The sequence below is a fragment of the Anopheles gambiae genome, chromosome 2 (assembly GCF_943734735.2).
Source record: "Anopheles gambiae chromosome 2, idAnoGambNW_F1_1, whole genome shotgun sequence".
Lineage (NCBI taxonomy): Eukaryota > Metazoa > Arthropoda > Insecta > Diptera > Culicidae > Anopheles > Anopheles gambiae.
In genome coordinates, this window is record NC_064601.1 from 38,857,508 (window position 1) to 38,880,385 (window position 22,878).

The window sequence follows — 22,878 nt, forward strand, 5'->3', positions numbered from 1 at the left end:
TCACCGGCAAAACAAGTTCTCCCACACTGATAAATAAATTTGAACACAAAATTGACTCGCCGAACGGACGACAAAAAGACGGGTGACCAACATGAAATGCAATATCTCTCACACAAAAAAAAAACAACAACACAATGATCACCACAGTGCCTCCCCGAGGACGGCTGCTAAACTGACGTCATTGCGGATGGGGCAAAGTTTGGCAGGCACTTAGCTGACAATGATTGCCGACGCCGTCGCCATCGTGGTTAATAATTCGAAACGCCTACTAAAAACAAAACAAAAAAAACTAAATAAAATAGACGACCACCACTCGTCGTTTGCAGACGGTGCAGAGATCGTTAGAGCTTTACGACCAAAGTGACCGTTTGGATGCTTGATTGGTTTAAATTGCAACTCGAATCAGACTGATGGTTCTGGTTAAATCATTTCGGTTCCGTTGTTACGGCGAAACTTTAATGTGCAACAGGGAGCGTGGTACTGCGATCGGGCACTGTGTTTGGGTGCCCGTTTTATGAACATTACCTTCATAATCGAGATTTCGGCACAGGAAGCAGGGCGGAAAACAACCCTTCAAAATAGTGTATCATGCCTTTCTAAAATGCTGCTCCAGGACACAGACACCGAACACGATCGGATCGAACACCTCAGAGTCGCGTAGGTATTCGCAACATTCAAAACACTCAACCGCGCTCGAAGACAAACGTACCTCCACTTAACGCCATCGGTCAAACGGTAAGCGCGACCCAGCAACCCCAAAGCAAGAGTTAAAAGAGACACACCATACGAAAAGCTACCCTCGTGCAGGGTCCTGCTCCGGTTGACCGGTCGGTTCCGAAACGGGTGAACTGAAGTCTGTCCCGGGCTCGGGCACCGAACGCAAACTCAACGCTCAACGCGGGGTTCCCATCGTTTGTCATTATTAGCAGCCAAATTAACATATTATTTCAATTATCCGGATGAAATATGCAAACAGAGTCGACGAAACTGCTGTCCGTTTCCCAGCGGCGCACCAGTAGTTGTTGCTGGCGGCCCAAAAGAGAGATGGTTGCCCAGCTTGCCAGATTCCAGGGCAGGGAATGGGATGAGAGCGAGGAAGTAGTGGAATGATCGAGCAACATTCCCAACCACCGTAACACCCCGTGTGTTCCGTGTCCCGATGGTCCACAGCGCGCGCGAGCACCTCAAGACAAGAGGGTGTGGGCAGATTAGGGTATTATTATTATACGTCTTTACCATTCTTCTCCAAACGGTCCATTGACAGGGTGGCGGGTTTGGGCTTCGGTGTCATACTTTTGTTTTATGGTGATTTCTCTAGCCAAAAACAAAATAAGAAAAATAGTTCCAAAATGTCAGCTGCCTCATCACTCGCTGCTCGTCACCTGATCCGGCCCGCGTTGCAAACGGGTAGAGCGTGGGGTATTGGGACAGTAAGGCACCACCTGTTGGCCGGGGAACGGAAGCCAGTGCCGAATATGGTCGTTGACAACAGGTTACGGTAATGCAGTAAGACAACACAACAGGTAGGATGGTGCAAGACTACCTTGCATGGGATTCGAAATCGTTGGTAATGAGAAGAGATGAGGACAAAGTGCGATATGGTGAAGAAGTAGATGTCTTGCACAAAAAGGAATTAATGATCAATGGGGTACTGGAATCGATGAAGTAGCAGCACGGCATTAGGCTGTGGAAGCTGTGTTAGGAGTTAGAGCTTTAACCTGGAAGATGCTGTACCCTGTCGGAGTCGGGGAGTTGGTTGGATTGTAATTCTTCCCAACTGTTTGGGCAACGGGTAGCAACAATGTTTTTTTTCTCTCAATTTTTGACTCGTACATATTAAGCTACTAGATTAATGTAACATTTCTATCCTATGGAAATATCACGACCTGATGGTGGGATCGTCAAAAATCTTCACACACACACAGCGTTTACCGTTGATGCATTGTGATGGGCGTGTGGGCGCCAATCGTGGGATGTCGCTTGCTTTTTATCCTGTTTACCTCTCCTGACGGCGCATGAACGCGACATCGAAGCTCAGAATAGCAAATTAAGCAGCATAGCTTAGGGCATTCGGCTAACAAAGCAGTTGCTACAATAAGCGATTGTCGCAGAAGGTATAATTTAAAGTTCAGTAGTCGTGGCCGTGGTCAATTCTGAAACAAGCCACGTGGTGAGTGGCTTCCAGATGCCGCCAGTAACCGATGTACGATATCAAAGTTAATGAACCAACTTCCTACACAGCTTGGCGACGTGTTGTGGTTTGAAAATTATCAAGCCCCCCGAAGGACACATTTTGCCACCAGTGACAAAGAGGCCAGTGTCATCAAGTGGGATGTTTTTTTTTGAGTCGTTGTTGCCTTTTTTGTGACTGTATGTAATTACTTTATGCTGTACAGAAGGACGCAAGGGGTGGTGGTTTAAGCTGATCTGACGTGTAGGTGCTGCAGCAACCTACACGCAGAAGAGCAGCAGGATGGTCGGCCGGAGACCGAAGACACCGATGTTCATTTTCTCCTGGCAACCAGGTACTATCTTCATTATCATTAAATCATTGATATTCATTGCCTATAAAATATTCACTCAGGCGCACAGTGTCTCCCCCCTCCCCTACCAGCATGCCCCAACTTTGAAGGCAATCCACTGGTCCATTGGAAATCATTTATCCCGACCCAGCACTTAAGGATAAATGAAACCACTCACTACATTGGGGGGAGAGAAATAGGGACAGACAGAGTGAGTGTACCCCGTAATGTTGGAGAGCCAGGTGCACACAACGGGTTTTTCAACTGCTCCAACGATGCAAATGATGCGATGATGTGCATGTGGCACGGTCACGGCAGCGAGAGAATGCAGGAGACAATTTCGTTGGCTTTGAAAAATGGCTTCACTGGTACCATCTCTAGTGTTGTACGACCGTGCAGAACGTCGTAGGCGACGTCGCTTCTCCTGTCCCTGGCATGGAGGTTGGCTGTGGGTTGATCAGCTACCCGTCACTGCCGTGGCACAACAGGTAATCGGGTTCCGGCAGCCCTACAAAACGGCACACACGCTGACAGTGGTAGGGGCGAACACAGATAATAAAATCACACATCCCGCGCGGAACGATGTGGTGTGTATCGCGAGTAGAGGAAAAAAAAGGGTCGGGAGATCGGGTTAATAGCCACCGATCGAAATGTCATTAAAATGGAGCGTAAAAAACGGCAAGCTATGAATAAATTGGACGGGTCTCACCACCGTTCCAACGGCACGGCACAACCTCCCGTAAACCCTTGATGGAATGCATGCGGAAGGTGCACAGTTGATATAGATATATTTTATAGTGTGGTGTTAATGACATTTTTTAGCACTTTGGATGTTGTGAAAACGTCTTGAGATTCAATTTAGAAATTAGAAACCCTATTTTAAGTATCTTAAATACATGACTCATTATACTGCACCGGACCCGTATCGTACAATAAAATGACTTCAATTGTAATAGTGTCTTTGACAGCTTACTGAACCTGCCCCGTCTGCAGGCAGGGAGGGAGAAAGATGTTAAGACAAATAAACCACGACTATATAAACCAGAACCTGACCAGCGCAGGTCCTTTACCCCAATACTTCACCACCCCTTTCATCATCACCCCTACGCGAGGGCATCGTGAAGCCATAAAAAAACATTGAAAATGTAAACTGGAAAAGTATGAACCTAACGAACTGCCACCAGTTTTCTTAATCACCCGGACGGAGGAGGCGTTGAACGTGCTTGCTATACCATGATGGAGCTAAGGAATCTTGGGATAGATGGCCGAGTGTCGCCAGCTCGGCGGGCCTGTACCTCCATCACCCATTACCCATTGCTTTCCCAGTCCCGTCGTGTTGGGCATGCATGAGAAGGAAATTGAACATGCATCTCCTCTGCGGGGTGCAACATACCACCGGGTTTATACTGTGTGGCTACCGCTCATCGAAGTCGCTTCGCATGGCACAGGGAGGTAGGGTTTGTGGCAGTATCGGAAGCCGTCGGAACTCGCGATGCGATTGCCTAAAGTAAACAATGCCAACCCATCACATCCTAAGCACCAGCAGCAGCAGCAGCAGCAGCAGCAGTTTGCGAAGCGACTGCGTTGCTCTGTGTGCGTTTGAAGACCATCACCAGCGGGTACTGCTGCATTGCTGGGGCTCAGTGGACGAGCCGGTGTTATATGACCACAGGCGCACACACACAAACACACCGATGCGGCCAAGCCTGAAACGTGCGTAGAACGCAAACGCGAGATGGAGGAGCATGATGTCCTCTATTACTTCCTCCATGTTGGTCCGGCACTTCCAAGAAGCAAAAAATCGGGAACGAATCGACCGGTAGCTCGGTGGAAGACCGTGCGAGGGGTTTGTACAAACAGAAACCCGGTTAACCCTAGCTAACCCGACCGTCAACGAGAAGGAAAGCGTTCCGTCCAGGCCCGCCCAGGCGAAAGTAAATGATAAATCTTTCGGCAGGATCGATGGTCGTCGGTGGGAAGCATGGAATGCGTTCCGAGGGTTCGAAGCTAGAGTTTGGTGGAGGATGACAAGAAAGGGGAAGGGGGAAGAAGGGGGGGAGTGTTGGTGGCATTCTCCGCTCCACACCCAAATACAAATAAACTCCAATTCCCTTCCTTCCGCTTGGGTTCCTTTTTTCCCTTATGCTCAAATTTCTGTCACCACGCCTGTCTCGCGCCCCGTATGCGTTTTTGTAGCTTCGACGAGGTTGGGAATGAGGAAATGGATCATCATATGCATATACGATGTTAAGCTGGAGACGAAGAAGCTTTAACGATGATGAATCTTTTGAATGCACCTCGGGCATGTTCACTTACTCATCTTAGCTTCCCAGTTCAGTTTATATTCACACCGGGGCACAAGTAAACAACTCTCCTTGCAACGGAACTGAAGAATGGCTTTGGATATATATATCCACAGCCACAATTTGGGTTCTGGATGTTGATTTACAGTTTGATTAAAAAGTTTCCATCACACGCTGAAAGGTGTGATCGTATAATCACCAGGAACATTCTCGTTCTAGCCCAGACAGTGGGCAAATTTGTATCGATCATCGCACTCTTGTTTTCTTGCTGACGTCTGTTATTTAATTCCTAAATACCACCAGCAATTGACAGAGTACACTGCCTTTCGGTTTTTGTCGTTTTCCCCCTTTTCTTCGTTTCGTTGTTGGATCTTCCGCATTCCACACAATTCTAACGATTCGGTGACACCACACAACGCCACGGACGACAACGACCGGTTAGCTAAACAAACTTTAGATCAGTCTAGCCCATGTTACACAGTCCGTCGCGACATCCCTTTCCTGGCACATCTTACCCCACCACGGGCCGTTTCTCTCTCTCTCCAAGGTGCACTCGCTTATCCACTTGTACGGCAGACGCGCACCGGTGGTCTTTCAACCTACCTCCATCACCGATCCGTCGATCGCATCCGATCGCAAATGGATCCTCCACGCAACGAGGTGACCAGGAGATGGGCGCGAGGTACGTGCCGACGATGGGCGATAATGGAGGTTGGGAATTTACAACGCCGTGTAGAATGCCAAACATTACACAAGAACGGATTCCACGGTGCAGTTTACGGGGGCCACTTGGGCAAACACGTACCAGCGTATGGTTTGCGCGGTTCAGTCTGGATGACAAATATGAAGAGGAAGCAATGGGAAGGCATGCGGGTTGGAAGGGACGAAAAAATGTGGTGAAGAGGATCAGCGGCCAACAGGGTACTTGAGTGGAGAGTCGCCAAGCTGTTGAGATAAGCAAATCAAGCTACCCGAGAAAAAATGTGAGGTGACCAGTACCTCTCTCTCTCCCTCTCGCCCTTCCTTCCTCTCTTTCTCTCGCTCCCTATTTTTCTTTAAACAATTCTCGTGGAACGTGATTGGATGCTATGGATTAAGTTGTACTCATCCACAAAAACACTCGAAGGTTGATATTGGACCTCCATTGTCTCACGTAACGCATCCGGTAATTACAGCACCATTCGTTGATGCTGACTAAACGAACCTGAAGTCATCCAGTCGGCGGCTTGCAGCATGCGCACGGTTTGCACAGTTCAGGCTCTCCCTTTGCTGACCGGAATTGCCATCAGAGCTACGCCCTGCCCCGAATGTCCGGCAGCTCGTACTTCGTTCCGGTACTTGTTAAGAGAAATCACACCAAATCGCACGTCCCAGACGAACGATTGAGCTAACACAATGGATGATTGCACGAGGGAGAACCGATTGCTCCGAGCACGAAAGCCTTCAATCTTCAAAAGCCCGGACCCACAAGGTGTCAAGGCTTGACAGGCAAATTTGTGGTCCCATTTTGTGAGGCAACGTGTCAACACAGATTACACTTCGAGCGATCTTCGTTGCTGTACCGCTGCCGGACGTACCGGGAAGACGGGAGGGCGCGCATAGGAGGCCAGACCCATCTGGACATGCGTCCAGACAACCAGATGTTGTTACTCGATACACGGAATGTAGACCAACGCGGAATGTGTACAAGCAGAGTTATCTACTTTAGGGAGAACGTTTTTCATCGCTACACAGTAAAATGGAGTAGAAATTCTCCACCGTCTAGGGTGGCAGGTTGACGTGCCAGTGACATGGAAATTGTAGATGCCTCACGCTAAGTGTCATTCGTTGAGCGAACGAACCACGCTTCCAGCGTTGCTGCTTTTCCGATCGAATGCTACACAAACCATCAACAGCATGCCTGGAGCATACGTAAATGGAATGGAACAATCTGCCGGGGCCAGGAGATCGTGAGCGATGGCGATCGCTTACCATGTGCACAATCACAAAGCGTGCTAATTTAGCCATTAGGCTACTAAAAAGGAAACACCCATGGAAATGGTTGATGCATATAAAGTGAAACAAAATACACTTTCCAACACGCACGTCCCAACACAGCTGATTGGGCCAATAGATCGGGCCGAATCGATGAAGTTGACATTTATGGACAACATCTGTTTCCGGACATCGGTCGACTTTGTCGGCGTACGGAGTCGTTACAGAGGGAATGCTTGTTGTACAAATTTAGTTGCCATTAATTGTTTGCCAAGTAGGGCCAATTTAGCACCTGTTGGACATCGTGTATCGTCTGTGTGCTTATGTGCGCACGACTGCACTCCGCATGGTGCCTTATCTGGATTAAAAGCGAGTACATGAGTGATTCCCCAGGTTCGTCCACAAGAAACAAGCGTTACCATTTTCATACCGAGTGAACAGTGTAACATGCCACTGGAATGCAATCGGGCGCATACATACATGCCTGCCGTACAGTACAAGCTTTGCGCGTCGGTAGTGTCACCGTGCCGGTGCATTAATTACGCGTGCCATTTTGCCATAAATATGGGACACACACGACGAACCTGTGGCACTGGCCATTGTCTGACTTACCGTTGAAACGCTGAGCCCGGGTGCCGAGCACGGACGAGAGCTTGGAGATGTTGTCTTTGATGTTGCGCTCAACCATCGTTTTAGTGTGCAGGGCGAGCTTGTGCTCGGTCATCTGCGTGCAGCAGGTTCCACCGCCCGGTGGCACCTCGCAGTGTCGGAGGTTTAGATCTGGAAAAAAGGGCACAAAACATAATGCATTATTTAACAACATTCTTTAATAATTAACATAGATTATCTACCGCGGAGGCGGGAAACTCCAAAGAACGGAAGCATTGTATTTGCTTTTTAGCTCACATTCTTGAAGACTAAGGGTCTACAAAAAAATATAGCTGCAGCAATAAACTAACTGTCCCAGCGCAAATCTCTTACCCCTCAGCGCGGATAGCGAAGAGCATGCATTCTTCAATCGTTCTCTAATTTCGACGGCATCTACAATTAATTTACATTGCTTGGTTTAATTGGTACACAGCGGCGGTGTATGTTTGTAACGGCGGCAATGTGTTACAAAAGGTGAATAAATACCGTGCATACTACTAGGGAAGCAGGAAAGACCCGCTTCTTGTCGGCACGACGCCTCGCAAACAGATCGGAAGGCGGAAAAATTCGAGAAAGCTTCCACACAAACTGTACACCCCCGCGCAGTCGACAAATGTTTGTCGGGGGTAGGTGCCACCTAGATTAGCCACTTTCCTCGGTGCCGCCGAAAGGGTCCCCCAATAGAGGGAAATGTTGTTCTTCCGCATCAAAGGGCAACTCTATTTGTTTCCCGCAGGTGTCTCCGCTGAAAGCGATGCTTCCTTACTCAGTCCCGAGGAAATGTTCATTCCGTCGGAATATTACAGACACCATTTTACGCTGCATGTATAATGTGGCATTATTGTATGTGTGTATGCTTGCCCTCTTTCCATCGAGTACACAGAGAAGACGGGAACGGGGATGGCGGCTACTTTTGTTCCAATGCATGAGACACAAACGGTGCTGTGTCACCCGGTGGAAGTTACTCAAAAGCGCAAGTATGTTTGCTCAGTGCTCAGAAACGGAAAGGAAAGCTGGGGCGCTTTCGGAAGCACGAGAAAAGAGAAGACAAATGAAAGAATCTTTCGCAACACACTGTTATCGTAACTACTTGCGTGGTTAAATACATTATCTCATCGAAAGTGCATCGACTTGGGCGTTGGGGAGCTGTAAGGAAATCGCACAGAAAAGCCGTCGATAATCGCCAGCAGTTTCATCGCATTCTTTGAAGGCGCAACCTCTAAAGGTATTGCTGGGCTGGATGTCTAATGTGTGTTTATGAGCTGGCTAATGAAGAGAATTCCCACACGAGAACGCACGTCGCTCGCCGTTTGACGGACCTGCGCGACGGTTGTACAGGGTTGGCAAAGAGACAGAGCGAAACCACTCGACACTCACACACCCATTAAAGCTTCTCCGCCGTGTATCGTAAAGATAACGGCTTCTTTAACGCCGTGGACATCTTGGAGTACGGCACACGCACGCACACACGCTCCATCTCCGGCTGACTGTGCAGGATGGTGGGGAAGGATATGTCAGAAGCGGCGGTAAGGGCGCCATCATCGGCCATTTTCGTCCCTACGCCAACCGCAGCGACAGAGCCGCGTTCTTCCCATTGTTGGTCTCATTAAGTGGTTATAATTACCGTGCTATCCCTGGTACGTATACGTATTGGGTAACAAAACTCGAATCGATTCGACAGAGAATAAAATGAACACAACTTGACTTCTACCTCCAGTATGTGTCTGTGTGTGTCTAGAGAGAGGCATACCGTCTTCAGCTATGTCACTAGTGCCTAATAAAGTCCGTACCTATTAACACCTGGACGATGAGTGGTGGAGTATAAAAAAACCCGAAACATAACTATCGCCCGCACGCAGAAACCCAATGGAGCGCGCACAAGTCTCCATATCCCCCATTTCCCATGGCACCGTAGGCTGTGTGGCCACTGTGGAGAAGGATGGAATTCGGTGGGAACCTGGCGATATCGTGCCCAACAATTTAACCGGGTTCTCGTTTCTTTACGACGCTATGTCTAAAGACGGTTAAGACGGAAGATCGATCGATTAAGCTTGAGAGCAGCGAATGCTACAGTACTTTGTCGTTTCTTGAGAAGATTCCGCCCAGAGTGTCTCGTTTGCAGGGGAAGGGTTTTGAACGGAATTGAACGGAATAGAGTCGTTGGGCGATAGTAACCGTGCGCATTAATCCCACCCAATACGGAGGATGATGTATCTTTAAGCTTGTAAAATGCTACTTAATCCCACACGACCATTTAGGGCGCCCGACGTCCCAACGATTCTTGTGCGACAAAATAATGCACAGCAGCAGCGGTAGCAGGCCGCAAATCTATCAAACCTAATCCATACTTTCAAGCGGTTACCAGCGACCCGCTGTTAGACAGAGCTGAAGTTGATCCAAAATGAGCTTTTAATAATTCATGTCTCGAATTTTGAAAACCTGGTGGTGCAAATCAACCATAAAAGATGGAAACCGTTGCGGGTATAAAATATTCAAACCGTCTGGCGGGAAAGCCTATCAGGGAATGATCACTTCCACACGTAGATCGCAGCAGATCGGTGTGCACAGAATGTAGACCGACCCACGGCTACACCTGTCTTATGTTGCTCGCACACATGTCCAAAATCCGACGGACGAAGAATTTCGTTAGCGCAGCAACATATGTTCCGATTTTCCGGAGACCCTCCACTAGCGCACAGGAGTTTCTTTCTCAAGAGAATGATTATCATGATATTTAACTACGCACCGAAAATAAGCCAGCAACTTATGCGAGGAGAAAGCAAGAACGATAGGAAAGCGAGTGGGATAGGAGAGATGAAAGTAATTTCCGGGAATTTAAATTAAACAAGAATAATGGTGAAATGGCTCCACGGTTTGGGTCTGCACAGACCCGCGTAGAACATGCAACACAGCACACCAGGAGTTTGCAGCGAGTGAGCGTGGTTGTATATTTTTTCCCTCTCTTCTCTTCCCGCCGAGAGCGTCAGGGCCAGACATTTGTGCGTTTTAAATAAACACTGGCGCAGGAATTCCGATACTCTTGCACCTCTTCCCGCCTTGCCAGAACGGGGTCACTTTCCGGGACGGGCTAAATAAACTAGTTAGTTTTGTGCATAAAGAAAAATTCATCATCACTCTCTATACAACCAACGATGCTGTAATTTTGGAGTTGGAAAAAACACGCTTTAAATATGTTCAATTTTGCAGAATGAACCTACCGCTTAGATACTGCAGGTCGGTGAGTTGCATCGCCACTTCTGTACCACTTGATTTGTACTGAACTCTTTTGAATTGTTGCGAAACACGACTTCATCCAAATGTAGTTTTCCAAATTGATCAATCTTTTCACTTCGTAAAAGACAGACACATTCTGCGGCAGTAATGCAGATACACACTATTTTTGGATGAGGAAGTGCAGTAATTTTGGGTCAATGAGCCAAAACCGAAACCGCAAGATGACACTTGCAGCCCGTCGTTGGAAAGTGCCGCTACCGCGAAGAGCCGTTTTCTGTTTTCTCTTGGCATGAGAATATTTTTAGCTTTTTACATGCGGGAAACGGAGTATCACCGTGAGGGGATTGCATGCTGGACGATGATGTAGCGTAGGCACGGAACGGAAGCAGTTTTCCCTTTGCTTATGCATATTTGATCGCTTGGTTGTGCTAGTGGCATGTTTCAAAATAGATAATCGATACAAAATGTGGGCATTCTATCAATTTAAATTACGCTAAGGCGAGAAAGTTTTTGGGAAATATGAGGCACTGGTACTTGCTACATATCTCGTCTGCGCAGTTGCTGCAACGGAAAGTCCAGAGAGGAGTTTGATCCTCACAGCAACATGTCGTCGCCCCGGCCAGCCTCTTCAATGGTGGTCTGTGAGTTGTCTCAGTCTTTTCTTCTATTGTTACTTTAATAACATCCAACAGATGACGACATCAAAGTGTGCTTCTCACCTGTGAGTGCTTGTGGTGTAAACTCACCAGGGGCAGGCACGGATAGGCAGCAATCGATCGGATGAGCAATCTTGCTGTAAATTATCTTAACTTAGGTTGCTTAGGTACTGTTGCGGCCAGAGGGAGCATTCGACGCAATGCGTTCAGTTCGGTACACTTTTCCTTCGCAATTACACCGTGGAATATCGTTGGCTTTCAGTTGGCTGAAGCTTATTTGCCCGCACACACACACACGCTTCGGCTTTCGGTGGGAAATTTGAATGCTGTGAGCAGAGCATCTGGTCGAGAAGGTACGCGGGAGGAGGAGCAGTCTCACGCGAAAGGAATGCGCGACCGTATCTTGCCCGGCTATTCGATGTTCAATCAATTGCCCCGTGTATGAGCATGATTGCTTCTATTTCTGGTGCGCTTTGTGCTCGGTGAACGTTTGGCCAGATGCTTCCTGCCTTTCTCGGGGATCATTTTTCGGCCATTGGAAAGGGAGATGGTCAGCAAATTACTGCTGCTGCTGCTGATGCTGCTGTTGTGCTTTCCCGCCGTTCCTTCCCGTTTTATTTCTTCTATATCGCTCTCGCTCGCCTCTCGGAGTGGAGCAATCATTGGTCCGATTAATTCCGACCTGATCGCCCAACTGATCTCGACGGATACAGGAAGCGATGCTCAAAAACATGTTTGTCAGCATTTGCAAAAGTACACACACTCTACCGGCACCGACGATACCGCGTGAGTAAGTGGCACACATGGAAGCAGTCTGACGCTTTGAGGGTAAAAGTAGTTTCCTTTTAAATGAATCTTTTTGAATGAATTTAAAATGCTGCTTCATTTTTGCAGTGGAAAGAGGTCGATATTTTGGAAATAGTGTATCCCGAATGTCACCCTTGGTGCCTATATAGCACACCAACCAAGTTGAGATTGTTAAAACAACAGCCACGCCGGCTCCTACACCTCGAATAATGTCGATTTTACGCCCATAAGCGCACGCACCTGACTCACTGAGCAATTAGTCTGGCGTGAAAAACAATTTAAAAAGCGATCACACGCACTCACAGACACATTCACACTTGAAACACTTTGTCCAAAAGTAGATTCGACGACCAAACTGTGTCCCGGTGTCTTTCGGCAGCGTGAAAATGTAAAGTGCGTAACGCATCATTGAGAATTTCGTTCCGGTCTCGAAATCGATCTCGCTCGCCGCTCCTTTTTTTACTCCCTATTTCCGTTCAAACGTACCTACCACGTGTGCTTGTGTTTTTACTGCAAAAGAGATGAGTCAATTTTTGCCGTCAGAACCAATTTGTTCTTTCAGCCATTGACAGTAGGCATCGCTCAAGACAGGGTACAAAATCACCATTAACACCATCGTCATCCGGTTGCAGAAAGGTACAGAAGGAGGTCCCTTTTTCCCCCGGGAGGATGCGCTTTTTTCCCCGCTTGGAGGGAAATTTCGAACGTTTCCTTATAGTTTACATGTCATTATGACACCTTGATAAGCAATTATCCCTGCACAGTGCAAGAAGATGCACCCGAGGCAGACAGCATCCGCCTACTGCACAACGCGTGGAGCAAAAAACAAAACAAAAACTACAACTGCAGAGGATGGTCTGCAGGCAGTGGACCACCGCACACCGCAAAGGTAATAATTAGCGATCGTTTCGGTTGACCTTTGAGATAATAATTAAGATTTGCTGTACGTCGCCACCGGAGGCGTTGGAGAAGCAAGCACCTTTTTCGAATGAAAGAAAAAAGGAAAGCCGGTATTCGGTTGCTGGAATTCCCCCCGTGCAGTAGAATAAGGTGTAAATTTTCCACACCTATGGTGTCACACACACACACACATATAACCCAACACGATCATAATTGACACACCAGCCGGCATCGAATGAAAGCCGGGACACAGGAGAGAATCGGAAGTCATTCTAGCCTCATCATCGATGCGGAATTAGTGGTGCGGGTGGTCCCCCGAAGAAAGGTTAAGCAAACTGGGCGACCAACACAATATACCATAGGGAGAAAAAAGGTACCACACCATGGTGTGGCGTGAAATGCAGGAAAACACCTCCCTAAAATCGATGACGACGTGTGGAGGAATTTCGGGAAGAAGGAAAAAAAAGAAACAAAACATGACGCACACAACAACGCACACCGGACGCGTCTGGAGTGCGAGAGTGCAGCCGAGAGGTGTGTTGGAAAATTGTTGGTGCGCTTTGGAACTCGGAATCGGAAAGAATGGCCTCAGCTGGGCATCCAGTCTGCGCTTACAAATCGTACGCCGAAAGTTTCAAAGCGCAAGGAGCATGGTGGTACGAGAGCGTGAAGAAGCTGAACAGGGGACAGCGGGACAGGAACGAATCGTACACAATGGGAAATAATAATAAAACTGGCTACAAATCTTAATTGGACACGCTCGGTGTGCGGTTTAGAAGGAGGCGGCAGCCATGTAACCCCCGTGCCAGAGCGGCCACCAAAAGCCCAATGCTGCCTAATGCTGTTGGAATGCACACACACATACACAGCACACAAACACGGTCACAAATACCCGTGTTTGGGTACGGTTTTTGGCTATGGTCCGTCCAACCGGCGACGGCCGATGGGCACGGCCCGCATCGAAAGAGCGTACCTCATTTACAATTGATTGTTAAATTTAGAGGAAAAACTGCGTTTAGAGTGCAATTACTGTTTGCCACCTTCGGTGTTCCAATTTTTGGCGTCCCAGAAAGACAGAGAGAGAAAAAAAGTCAAGGCAAGAAGAGGTGTGGCGGCAATTGAACATAACTGTCACGCAGAAATCTTACGAAATTGAATTCAATTTCGAAATGCGAACATTTGTTGCGACAGGAAATCAGCATTAGAAAATGTAAATAAAATGCAATCAAATTAACAGTTGAATTCTTCGTCACTCTAAATCAAACATCAGTTTTCTTTCAACTCCCAGCCATGACATCATCACTACAACCCTTCGCTTTATCTAATTGTTGAACGTTGCAACAACGTAACGCAAGAACTCCTGCGGTGAACGCAATTTCAACAACTAAATCTCACACCGAGTTTATGCCTTAAAAAACGATTACAAAGCTTCTAACAGCTTCAGCAAACACTCAACAAGTAATCGGCTTTTGAGGGATGACGAAATGAAATCGAGAGTCTCTTGTTAAGAATGTAGCATCCTGGGGACGATCGACGCCAAGTACATGCCACCGGCATTCCCGCGTTGACCACTTGAGTGTTCCATCAGCACACAACAAGAGGACGAATTCGGTCCCTTCGAACTTTGTTCGATAAAACCGTACTGTACACAACATCCTCAGGTCGAATGCCAACTTTCCCTTCTTTGTTGAGCAGAAAACGTCATGTGTTGCAGTTTTTTGTTGTATTTTCCCCCTTTCAGTCTGACAAGCACCAGCGCGGCCCACCAGTCAAGGTTGGGCGAAAAGTCTGTTGAACTCGTTGATTGGATCGCTTCCAGCTTCCAGGTTCGTTCTTGACGTGGTTCACGGGCACGAAAAAGGGGTTGGATGCCAGATTTTTCACGCTCTTGCTGTGGCTGCATGACGTCAGAGAAAAGTTTGTTTGTGCGTGTGTGTGTGTGTATTAGGGCAGGCGGGGATGGATTTTTGGGGTTGATTTGTTCGTGTTTTTTTCTTTCCCGTCAATGCCCATAATTCCCAACGTCTTTGTTTCCTATTGCGTTCGCGTGTCTTGTTTTCTTCTTCTAATGAAGATATTAGGCGGCAGAGTAAGGAAGCGATTGCCCCTGCCCGACCCATCGGAAGTAGGAAACGGGAGATGGGAAGGTGTAAAATTGGGAAAAAAGCACTCCAACCCGGGGGCCCGGGGATCAGCAATTAAGCGCTTAATAAGCCACAAGACTTTACATACACGCGCAGCAACGCTCTCTATGTGCGCCATGAGGTGTGTGGTGTAACGCTAAAGACAAGCACTAACACACCAACAAGAAACAGTCCAACCTGACCCGGAATCGACTGTGAAAATGCTGGCAAGAAATTTGATTACAAGAGAGGGAAGAGGGCAGAGCCACCACAATCCAAGATTAGACGCAAACGTGAGATGGACGATTTTTATCCCACCAAAATTCCCACCGAACCTGCACTTGGGGAGGAGCCGTGCGAGGAGCGACCCGCAAGGGCAAGGGGGCAACAATAAAGAACGCTCACTCAGAGAGAGGAAAGCCCGTTGAAAAGCGTCTTGCGATCGAATTAATGCTCGAAAAATATGCAACTCATAATCGCTCCAGCCAGTGCGTTTAAGTATGGGTTTTAGGACGTACCCTTAAATGGGGGGAGTCGAAGGATACGGACGGCGGGGTGCTGGTGGTAGCCACAATGATCACAATGAAAGAAAACGCTGATCACCATTCACATTTTCTTGAGCGTATACTTCTCGCGCATCATAATAAAGATAACAAATGTAAGAGTCTTTTTTTTGTGAGTATCTGTGCGTTGAGTGTCGTTGCTTCGGTTCTCACCGGCTACCGATCGCATGTTGGCCTACAGAGCTAAGCGAGAAAATGAATGCCGTAACTGCCGTGGCTTCCTTCTCCTTTTCGGGGGTGCGCGGGTTTGTTTTATTAAGGTAGCCAAGCACCGAAAACGAGCAACCGCAACTAATAAAACAATAAAACTGTAAGTACACGGGGCACTAGACGAGCGTCCGGCTGGCCAAGAGCTGTGAAATAAGCACAAAAACGCGCGCCAACCATCCTTTCACGGTTAGTTGCATCGGTTGCTGGGAGTTTTGTTTTCATTCGCAGTCGAGTTTTTGCTGGCGGGAAATGGACAGTTTCTGTTTACAGCTTTATCGCTACATTATTGCGCGCCCAACGACTACATTTTAGGTTTGCGTTGCAGGGATGTGCTATGTCCTTCAAGAGGTGTCTTCCTGAGGGTGTCCAGAGCCTGTTGGTAGGTGCCACGGGAGCAACGGTTAGCTTGACAAGGATAGAGAGCATGTGCCAGCCCACGTTCCACATCCCCTCCGCAAAGCATCCATCCGTTCTTGTTGGCGCTGCATTCATGTCAGAACGTTTTGACCCTTTAATGCAGCTGTTATTCGCTCAATTTAATGCCGATAAAGGTGGTTGTGGTTGTGTGTGCTCCGGTTGGTGGTTTTCCTTTCCTTGCCTTTCGTCCAACACTTTCCATCTCCCCATGACCGCAGTAGGAAGTCTAGTGTGTATGTGTGTGGGGTTATTTTCCTTTCTCCCTTGGTTCCATACATTCGTGTGCCATTGTGTATAAGCTCTGCACCTTTTTCTGTCTAGAATTTCTCCCTTTCTCCTACCTTCAACGGTGTTTACACTTGGTGGTGGTGGTGTTATGCGCTGTTTCGATCGAGTCGCGAGGCTCGCGTGTAGCATCTTATCTCTTCCCTTTCTCTGCTATCGAACCTCTCTCCTTACGCCAGCACCCTTCTACTATGCCTCAACATTTTTCTTAACCGTTTTTTTTTGTTCAATCTTCCTTCTCCAGTTGCTCGTTACTTCGGTGTGGATTTTTCTTCTTTTTCTCCCCTTGCCCGGCCTCGGTCCCGTTGCTCGATGCGTTACAAACAGGCTGCGCTATGCGATCGTTCGCACAACCCGAAGATCCATAAAAAAGCCCAATTCATTTCGATCCGCGCCCCCTTCTCGTCCCACAGCTCTGCCCCCACCCCTCACCCGAATACCAAATCATCTTTCTTTGGTGCGCCCCGGCAGCAGCCCAACTTTTGCCCAATCCAAAGTGCCTAATAATGCGTTGATTATTATAACCTCCCCGAGAGGGTGAACCCACCACACGGGTTCGCCATACCTTGCCGGGTTGCCGGTGAGCGAACAGGAGAAAAGGAAAGAATGGTGGCGAGCATCGAAACCCCGGGGTAAACAATGCATCCCCGGGGACCTGCGACGGGTGCGGAGCTCCTTTTGCGGGTGAGTTTTTTGCGTTCGAAGATGATCGCAGCACACAATACAGGGCTGAAGAAACAGTAAAGCTCAGTGGGGTACGGTTGGTGCGTTCTGGTTGGAATATTAAACAATTTTAAATATAGAGATAAATTATTGTTGATAGAGAGTGTGTGTGAGAGAGAGGTAAGGAGAGCGAGATAAAATACTATCTTTAGTATGCAGTTTTTAAAAGACGATCAAAAATTAAAACTATCTTCAGTATATTGTCAATAAAACGTGGCAAAGTGGGCAAACTGCAAATATGAATATTGCATTATGTGAAAACACTTTGAACAACTACTGTAAACTGTTACCTTTTTTTTAGGTTTGTTCCGATTCCATCTACAGATGAAGCATAATCGCCCGCCAACAGGTTCGATCGCGCAGAAACAGAGACCAACGCGTTCGAACCTGATCGTGTCCGAACCGTTTCACTAATCGCTCGTGGCTTGATCTTGCGCGGTGGATATATTATCCCGCTTGCGTTGAAGCCCAAGCAGCCCAACCGCAGCCCATCCAAAGAGAAAACGGACTCGCGAATCAAGTCGAAACGCGAACGATAACACAAAAAAACAGACACAAGAATGCAAGGCAGGGAGGAACATGTTTCGGTACCGCGGGTCGGAACAGGCTCGAAGCGTCCGCGGACGGAAGGAGCTAAGTAACGACCATGGGAAATAAAAATTCTTTCATCATCCTTTTCGATCGCCCATCCAAACCGGCCCAAGGGGAAGCTTGCTGAAGAACTGACCCTTGTGGGAGCTCTGTCGAGAAAGGTGTGCGCGCGTGTGTGTGTATGTGCGCTCGAATAAACGATGCGAACGATTCATCGACGGGAAGCGGGCCACTCCACCTGAGATCGAGGGTGGAAAGGGGGATCATCGATCGTGCGATCGAGGAGCCGATGCACAGTACACCCTAACCATGGATCCACCAAGCCAAGATGATCACGTGCACGTGTTTGTATGTGTGTGAGTGAGGAATTTTTGGATCTTTGGTAGGCAGAGATAGATACGGATTTTCTCCGTTCATTCTTGAGTCTCATTTTCCGAACCCATCACACGCTCTGTCTCTCTCGGTCCTCCGTGGCAATGATTTCTTTTTCAGAGGATTGGCTGACTTGGAGTGCTGGGTCCGGTACTGGGCCTTATTTTACTGTTTCATGAGCATGAGCATGGATCATACCAAATGGCTGGCGGGCTGATCATTTCGGCTGGTGTGCACAAAACGGCCCCAATCGTCTTCATCTCGGGCATTGTATTCTTGCTGGTTTGTTTTGCTTTTCACCTTCTCCAAAGCGAACAGTTTCATTCATTAGTTTTTGGTGCTCCCATAGGGAGCCTTCCATTTTGTGCGTGCGTGATTCATCGACTGTGCGAGATGGTGGAGGAGCGGAAGTCAGAAGCTTCAAGAAAAGTAATATGATGAACATGGCTTTAACATGTTTCAAATGCAGTAAAGTTTTGAGCATTATATCGTTAGTTAAATAAGAAAATTTGATGACTCACTCTGACAACAACATTCTTCAAGCGACGCTCCAACGCTGCCCATCAAATAAACACCAAACGAAGGAAACAGAAAACCTGTGTTTGACTCTTTTCTTGTGAGAGTGTATCGCGAGATGCTCCGTTTCCTCATCTTTCTTCCCTTCGTTCCACACTCCATAAAACAAGAACATATCGGAACCGCACCCGGGCCCAAACAACACGCGCATATCAAATGAATCCCATTTGAATAAAACGACCGCAGACATAATTGCACCACTTAATACAGGAGGCCATCACTCAATCAATGTGCAAATATTTGTGGATTCTTGTGGAATCCAAAATTTAATTTGCAATCCTTTTTCATCCCCTCGGCCACACCGCCGTCCCGTTTGATGGCGTGTTTGTTTCGGTTTGGAGACGGTGACTGCACAGGAGGGTCGTGGCAGTTTCCCGGCAGCCAACCCCCCCCCCCCCCCCCCTGTTTGTCCAGGGCACGAATTCGCCGGCACAGCAAGAATTAACACTAATGCGAAGAAAGAAAGAGTTGAAAAAAAAACAACAGAACCGAAGAGCTGTTGATTGAGGCCAACAGGGCGAAAAGCACACGGCGTCCGCGTGTTGCCGCGCAGAGAGGGAACGGAAAACGGATTGCTTTTATTTTACTTAATTTTTTCTTTTTGTAGATATTCTCGATCGATTCCTCTTTGGCGAAGGCCGGTGAAGTTCGTGCTGCGGCTGGACACAGCTGGTTGGAATTTGCATTTCATTTGTGTTCGAACGCTTTTCGAGGGAAGGCGACGCAGGATCGACGATCGGTCATTATGATCACGTTGCAACGTGTTTGTATACGCCGCGGCTTTCGGTGGGGAACTATGGGGATAGTGGCAAAATCAAACGGCAAAGCGAAATACCATCACCACTCTTATCTATCAAGTTTATCTCTACGCAAAGCGACTACCAAACGAGGATAAATTCCTTTGTTCAAACAGTTAGACAAGCTCAAACAGCTCTTTCCCAAGCCGGGAGGTGATTGTTAACGTTAAACAATATTGTTTACTTTGCGATTAGCAAGCTTATAAAAACAGAATCAATTTCTGACGTACTCATGCTTAGATTAGCTAGCCCATCTTGCATCTTTTACGACTTATTACTTTCCCAACCCACTTACTCTCGCATCCGCCGTTCGCTCAAGTGTAGTATAATCACGCGGTGGTGCTTTTGGGCCATGTTCAATCGAGCACGTTGATCAAAGTTTAAAGTAAAACAACCAAACGAATGGGATCTTCGAACCTGCCACTTTTAACCTCGCCATGGTTGCGCCGTACGCTGCGCGATTGCGAAAGTAATTTCCCTTTTCGCAAAATACGAAGAAATAAAAAAAAAACAGACACAACAGTCCCCACACAAACGAACGCGCGGGGCTTGGCCATTTTGCGCCGGTTCGTTTGCTCGCCACTCACCTCGAAAGATAAATCATTCCCGCTCATGTTAGGCGGCGACAATCAAAGCCAACATATTCCTTCCCTCACTGCACTCTCTTTCTTTGTGGTTCCTTTCATCTTTTGCTTTAAAATCAACTTAAATCGCTAGAGATCGCGAAACGCTATTGCGCTCCCCTCGCGTCCGGCCAGTCCCATATTCGCGTTTGATCGTTTTGCTTCCGTTTACAGTACGTTTGAAGCTAAATTGCTTGCCATTAAACGAAGAGTATGGCGATTGCATTTGTAGCTACCAAAATATGTTGATTATATAAATGCTCTGTTCTTACCGTTTGGAAGGAAGAAACGTTTCATTTGCTTTTAAAACCGTATGCAATGTATTGTGTTCGTTACCCAGAAAAATCAAACCATCGCCATCACTGCTAACAACATTTTTCGGCCGCTACTGTACGTTCAAGTGCCTTTTCCACGGGTTGGACGGTGCGCCACAAAAGAAAGGTGAAAATTCCGACTCCAAAAAATCGAAACGAAACGTCAAACCCGTTTGCTGACCACCTCTTCTCTGTTATCTCGTCATCATGATAGACTTTTTGATGCTTCCTCCTCCTTTGTGTGCTGGATCTCGTGCTCTTTTTCACCCTTTTCGGGATGGCGAAAGAGCCAGCCAAGATCGCCACTCACACCCTCCTTGTGGCGTGTACTAGCATCTCCTTGCGCTTACCTTCACGGGTTGTGGTGGTTGTTTGTGCCTAAAGTGGTTCCCGCGTTTGATCATGCTGCCCGTGACCACCGGTGAAGCGAGCGAGAGAAGCACACGATGGAATTGTTTCGTGAGTGCGCATCTGTGAGTGCTTTTGTGAATTGGAGGGTGAAGGGAGGTTTGCTGCATTATTTAATGGATTCCGAAAGGGCGGGTTTAGAAACTATGTGCGACCAGCCAGTGCGATGTGTAAAAGAGTTATAAATTTTGCTTGTTCGAGACCCATACTGGCATACTACAGTGTCAAACTGTAGCTTCAAATTGAATTTAGTGTTGAGATCAATTTTCTAGTTACTTTCCACAGGAATCTTAAGCTTGTATTTTATTGATTCATTAATGACTGCAACAAATCGATAGACCTGATGTGTCCGTGATAAAAGTCCACTTCGATCTCAGACACACTTACTAAACTTCCATTATTATGCTTACATTATGAACTCATTAAAATATCTTCCTGGGGGCAATGCAACATCCAAAGAGCTTACACTTTTAACACACTCCAAAATGTAGATAGCTTTTTCTTCCCTTCGACTTCGGTCTGATTCATTAAGATAAGAATGATCGTTCAAGAATGCCGTTCCCTATGGGGCAGCAGGTTGTAGTTGTATCAGACGCCAAACGGCATATGCTCACACGGCCACCAATTGGGAGGGAAGTGAAATGTGTCACGATACTGGGTGATAATTTGGTTGGCGCCAGCTGGGGAGAGATCGTTAAGGCACCATGGGATGAAGTTTATTTTCTCTTTATTTCGACCCCCTTGTTGGTGCCCGGAACCATTAATGACCTTCTACCTTCCGTATGCTGTACAATTCCGTAACCGCTGTGGATAGGTTTCGGTTTCAACTCGGACTAGAAAGTGTCAGAAAATGCACCTGTCACATGTGTGCCCCAGCTGCCGGTGGGATTGGTCATTCCCAAGTGTGTATGTGTGGTTGTGCATGAGCCATCTTCTTACAACTTTAGTGTCGGTGCCGGTAATGTTAACGCCACCGAGGGAAGCAGTAGGAAAAAAATGCAACACTTTCCAAGAATTACTAGTTCCTATCGGTTGCTTTTCAACAAGAGCTCCACATGTGCAACCACACTGATAAACTAGCACACATTGTTGGTTTACACTGGACAAAGGGGACCAATGTTATAGTCAATGCTTCAAGGGTTACATGTTTCTTGGCCTAATCTCTAAATAATGAGTCCACTTTAGGTGATTTAGGAGTGTGCGGGCGCCGCCAGAACCGGCAAGGTATGCGCCTTCGAATCCCGAGGCGGCACTGCCTCTATCGGTCCACCCTTCCCATCCTATCCGGGAGTCTTCACAGATCTACCAGTCAAATAAATCATGTTTCCTCGGCTACTCCTGCTGCGATTTCCTCCTCCTGTACCACATAAAACCTATACACACATTCACGCGCGCGCTCCATTGCCTCTGCCTCGCACTGTATTATCTCATCCAGTTTTTTTACGCCGTTTCGTGTGTGCTTCTTCTTCGCTTTTCCAAATCATTGATCCTCTCCGTGCAAAGAATGCACCCAAAGGTACTGGGGCCGGTCGCGCTACCTTCTTTTTTTGGGTTGTTGTGTCTTTCGCTCCAAGATCTGTTCCTTCAGTTTTTCGTTTGTCCGGGGAATTCTCAATCCTCAGCACTGTGACCGTCACGCACCGAGGGCAATACATACAGACACCCTTAAACTTGTGCGAGAACGCAACACGAACGGTCCTCCCGTGTGTGTGGTCACGGAATTCCTTTTCCCTCTAAACTTTCGACCTAAACGTACGTTTCACGCAGCGCCCAGTGCGCGCATTTTCGTGGAGCGGAAAGAATTTTAAACCCCATCGCGTCTCTAGATACGT

The 22,878-nt window shown here is 47.5% G+C and overlaps 1 protein-coding gene across 1 annotated transcript in view; it reads right to left on the reverse strand.

The window, feature by feature from the left end:
* LOC1274218 (glypican-4) overlaps positions 1-22,878 on the reverse strand; it is a 61,980-nt gene that overhangs the window by 6,483 nt on the left and 32,619 nt on the right. Inside the window, exon 2 of the mRNA XM_061643002.1 lies at positions 7,412-7,579. Coding sequence (XP_061498986.1) covers positions 7,412-7,579 — 168 coding nt within the window. The remainder of the gene's footprint in view (positions 1-7,411; positions 7,580-22,878) is intronic.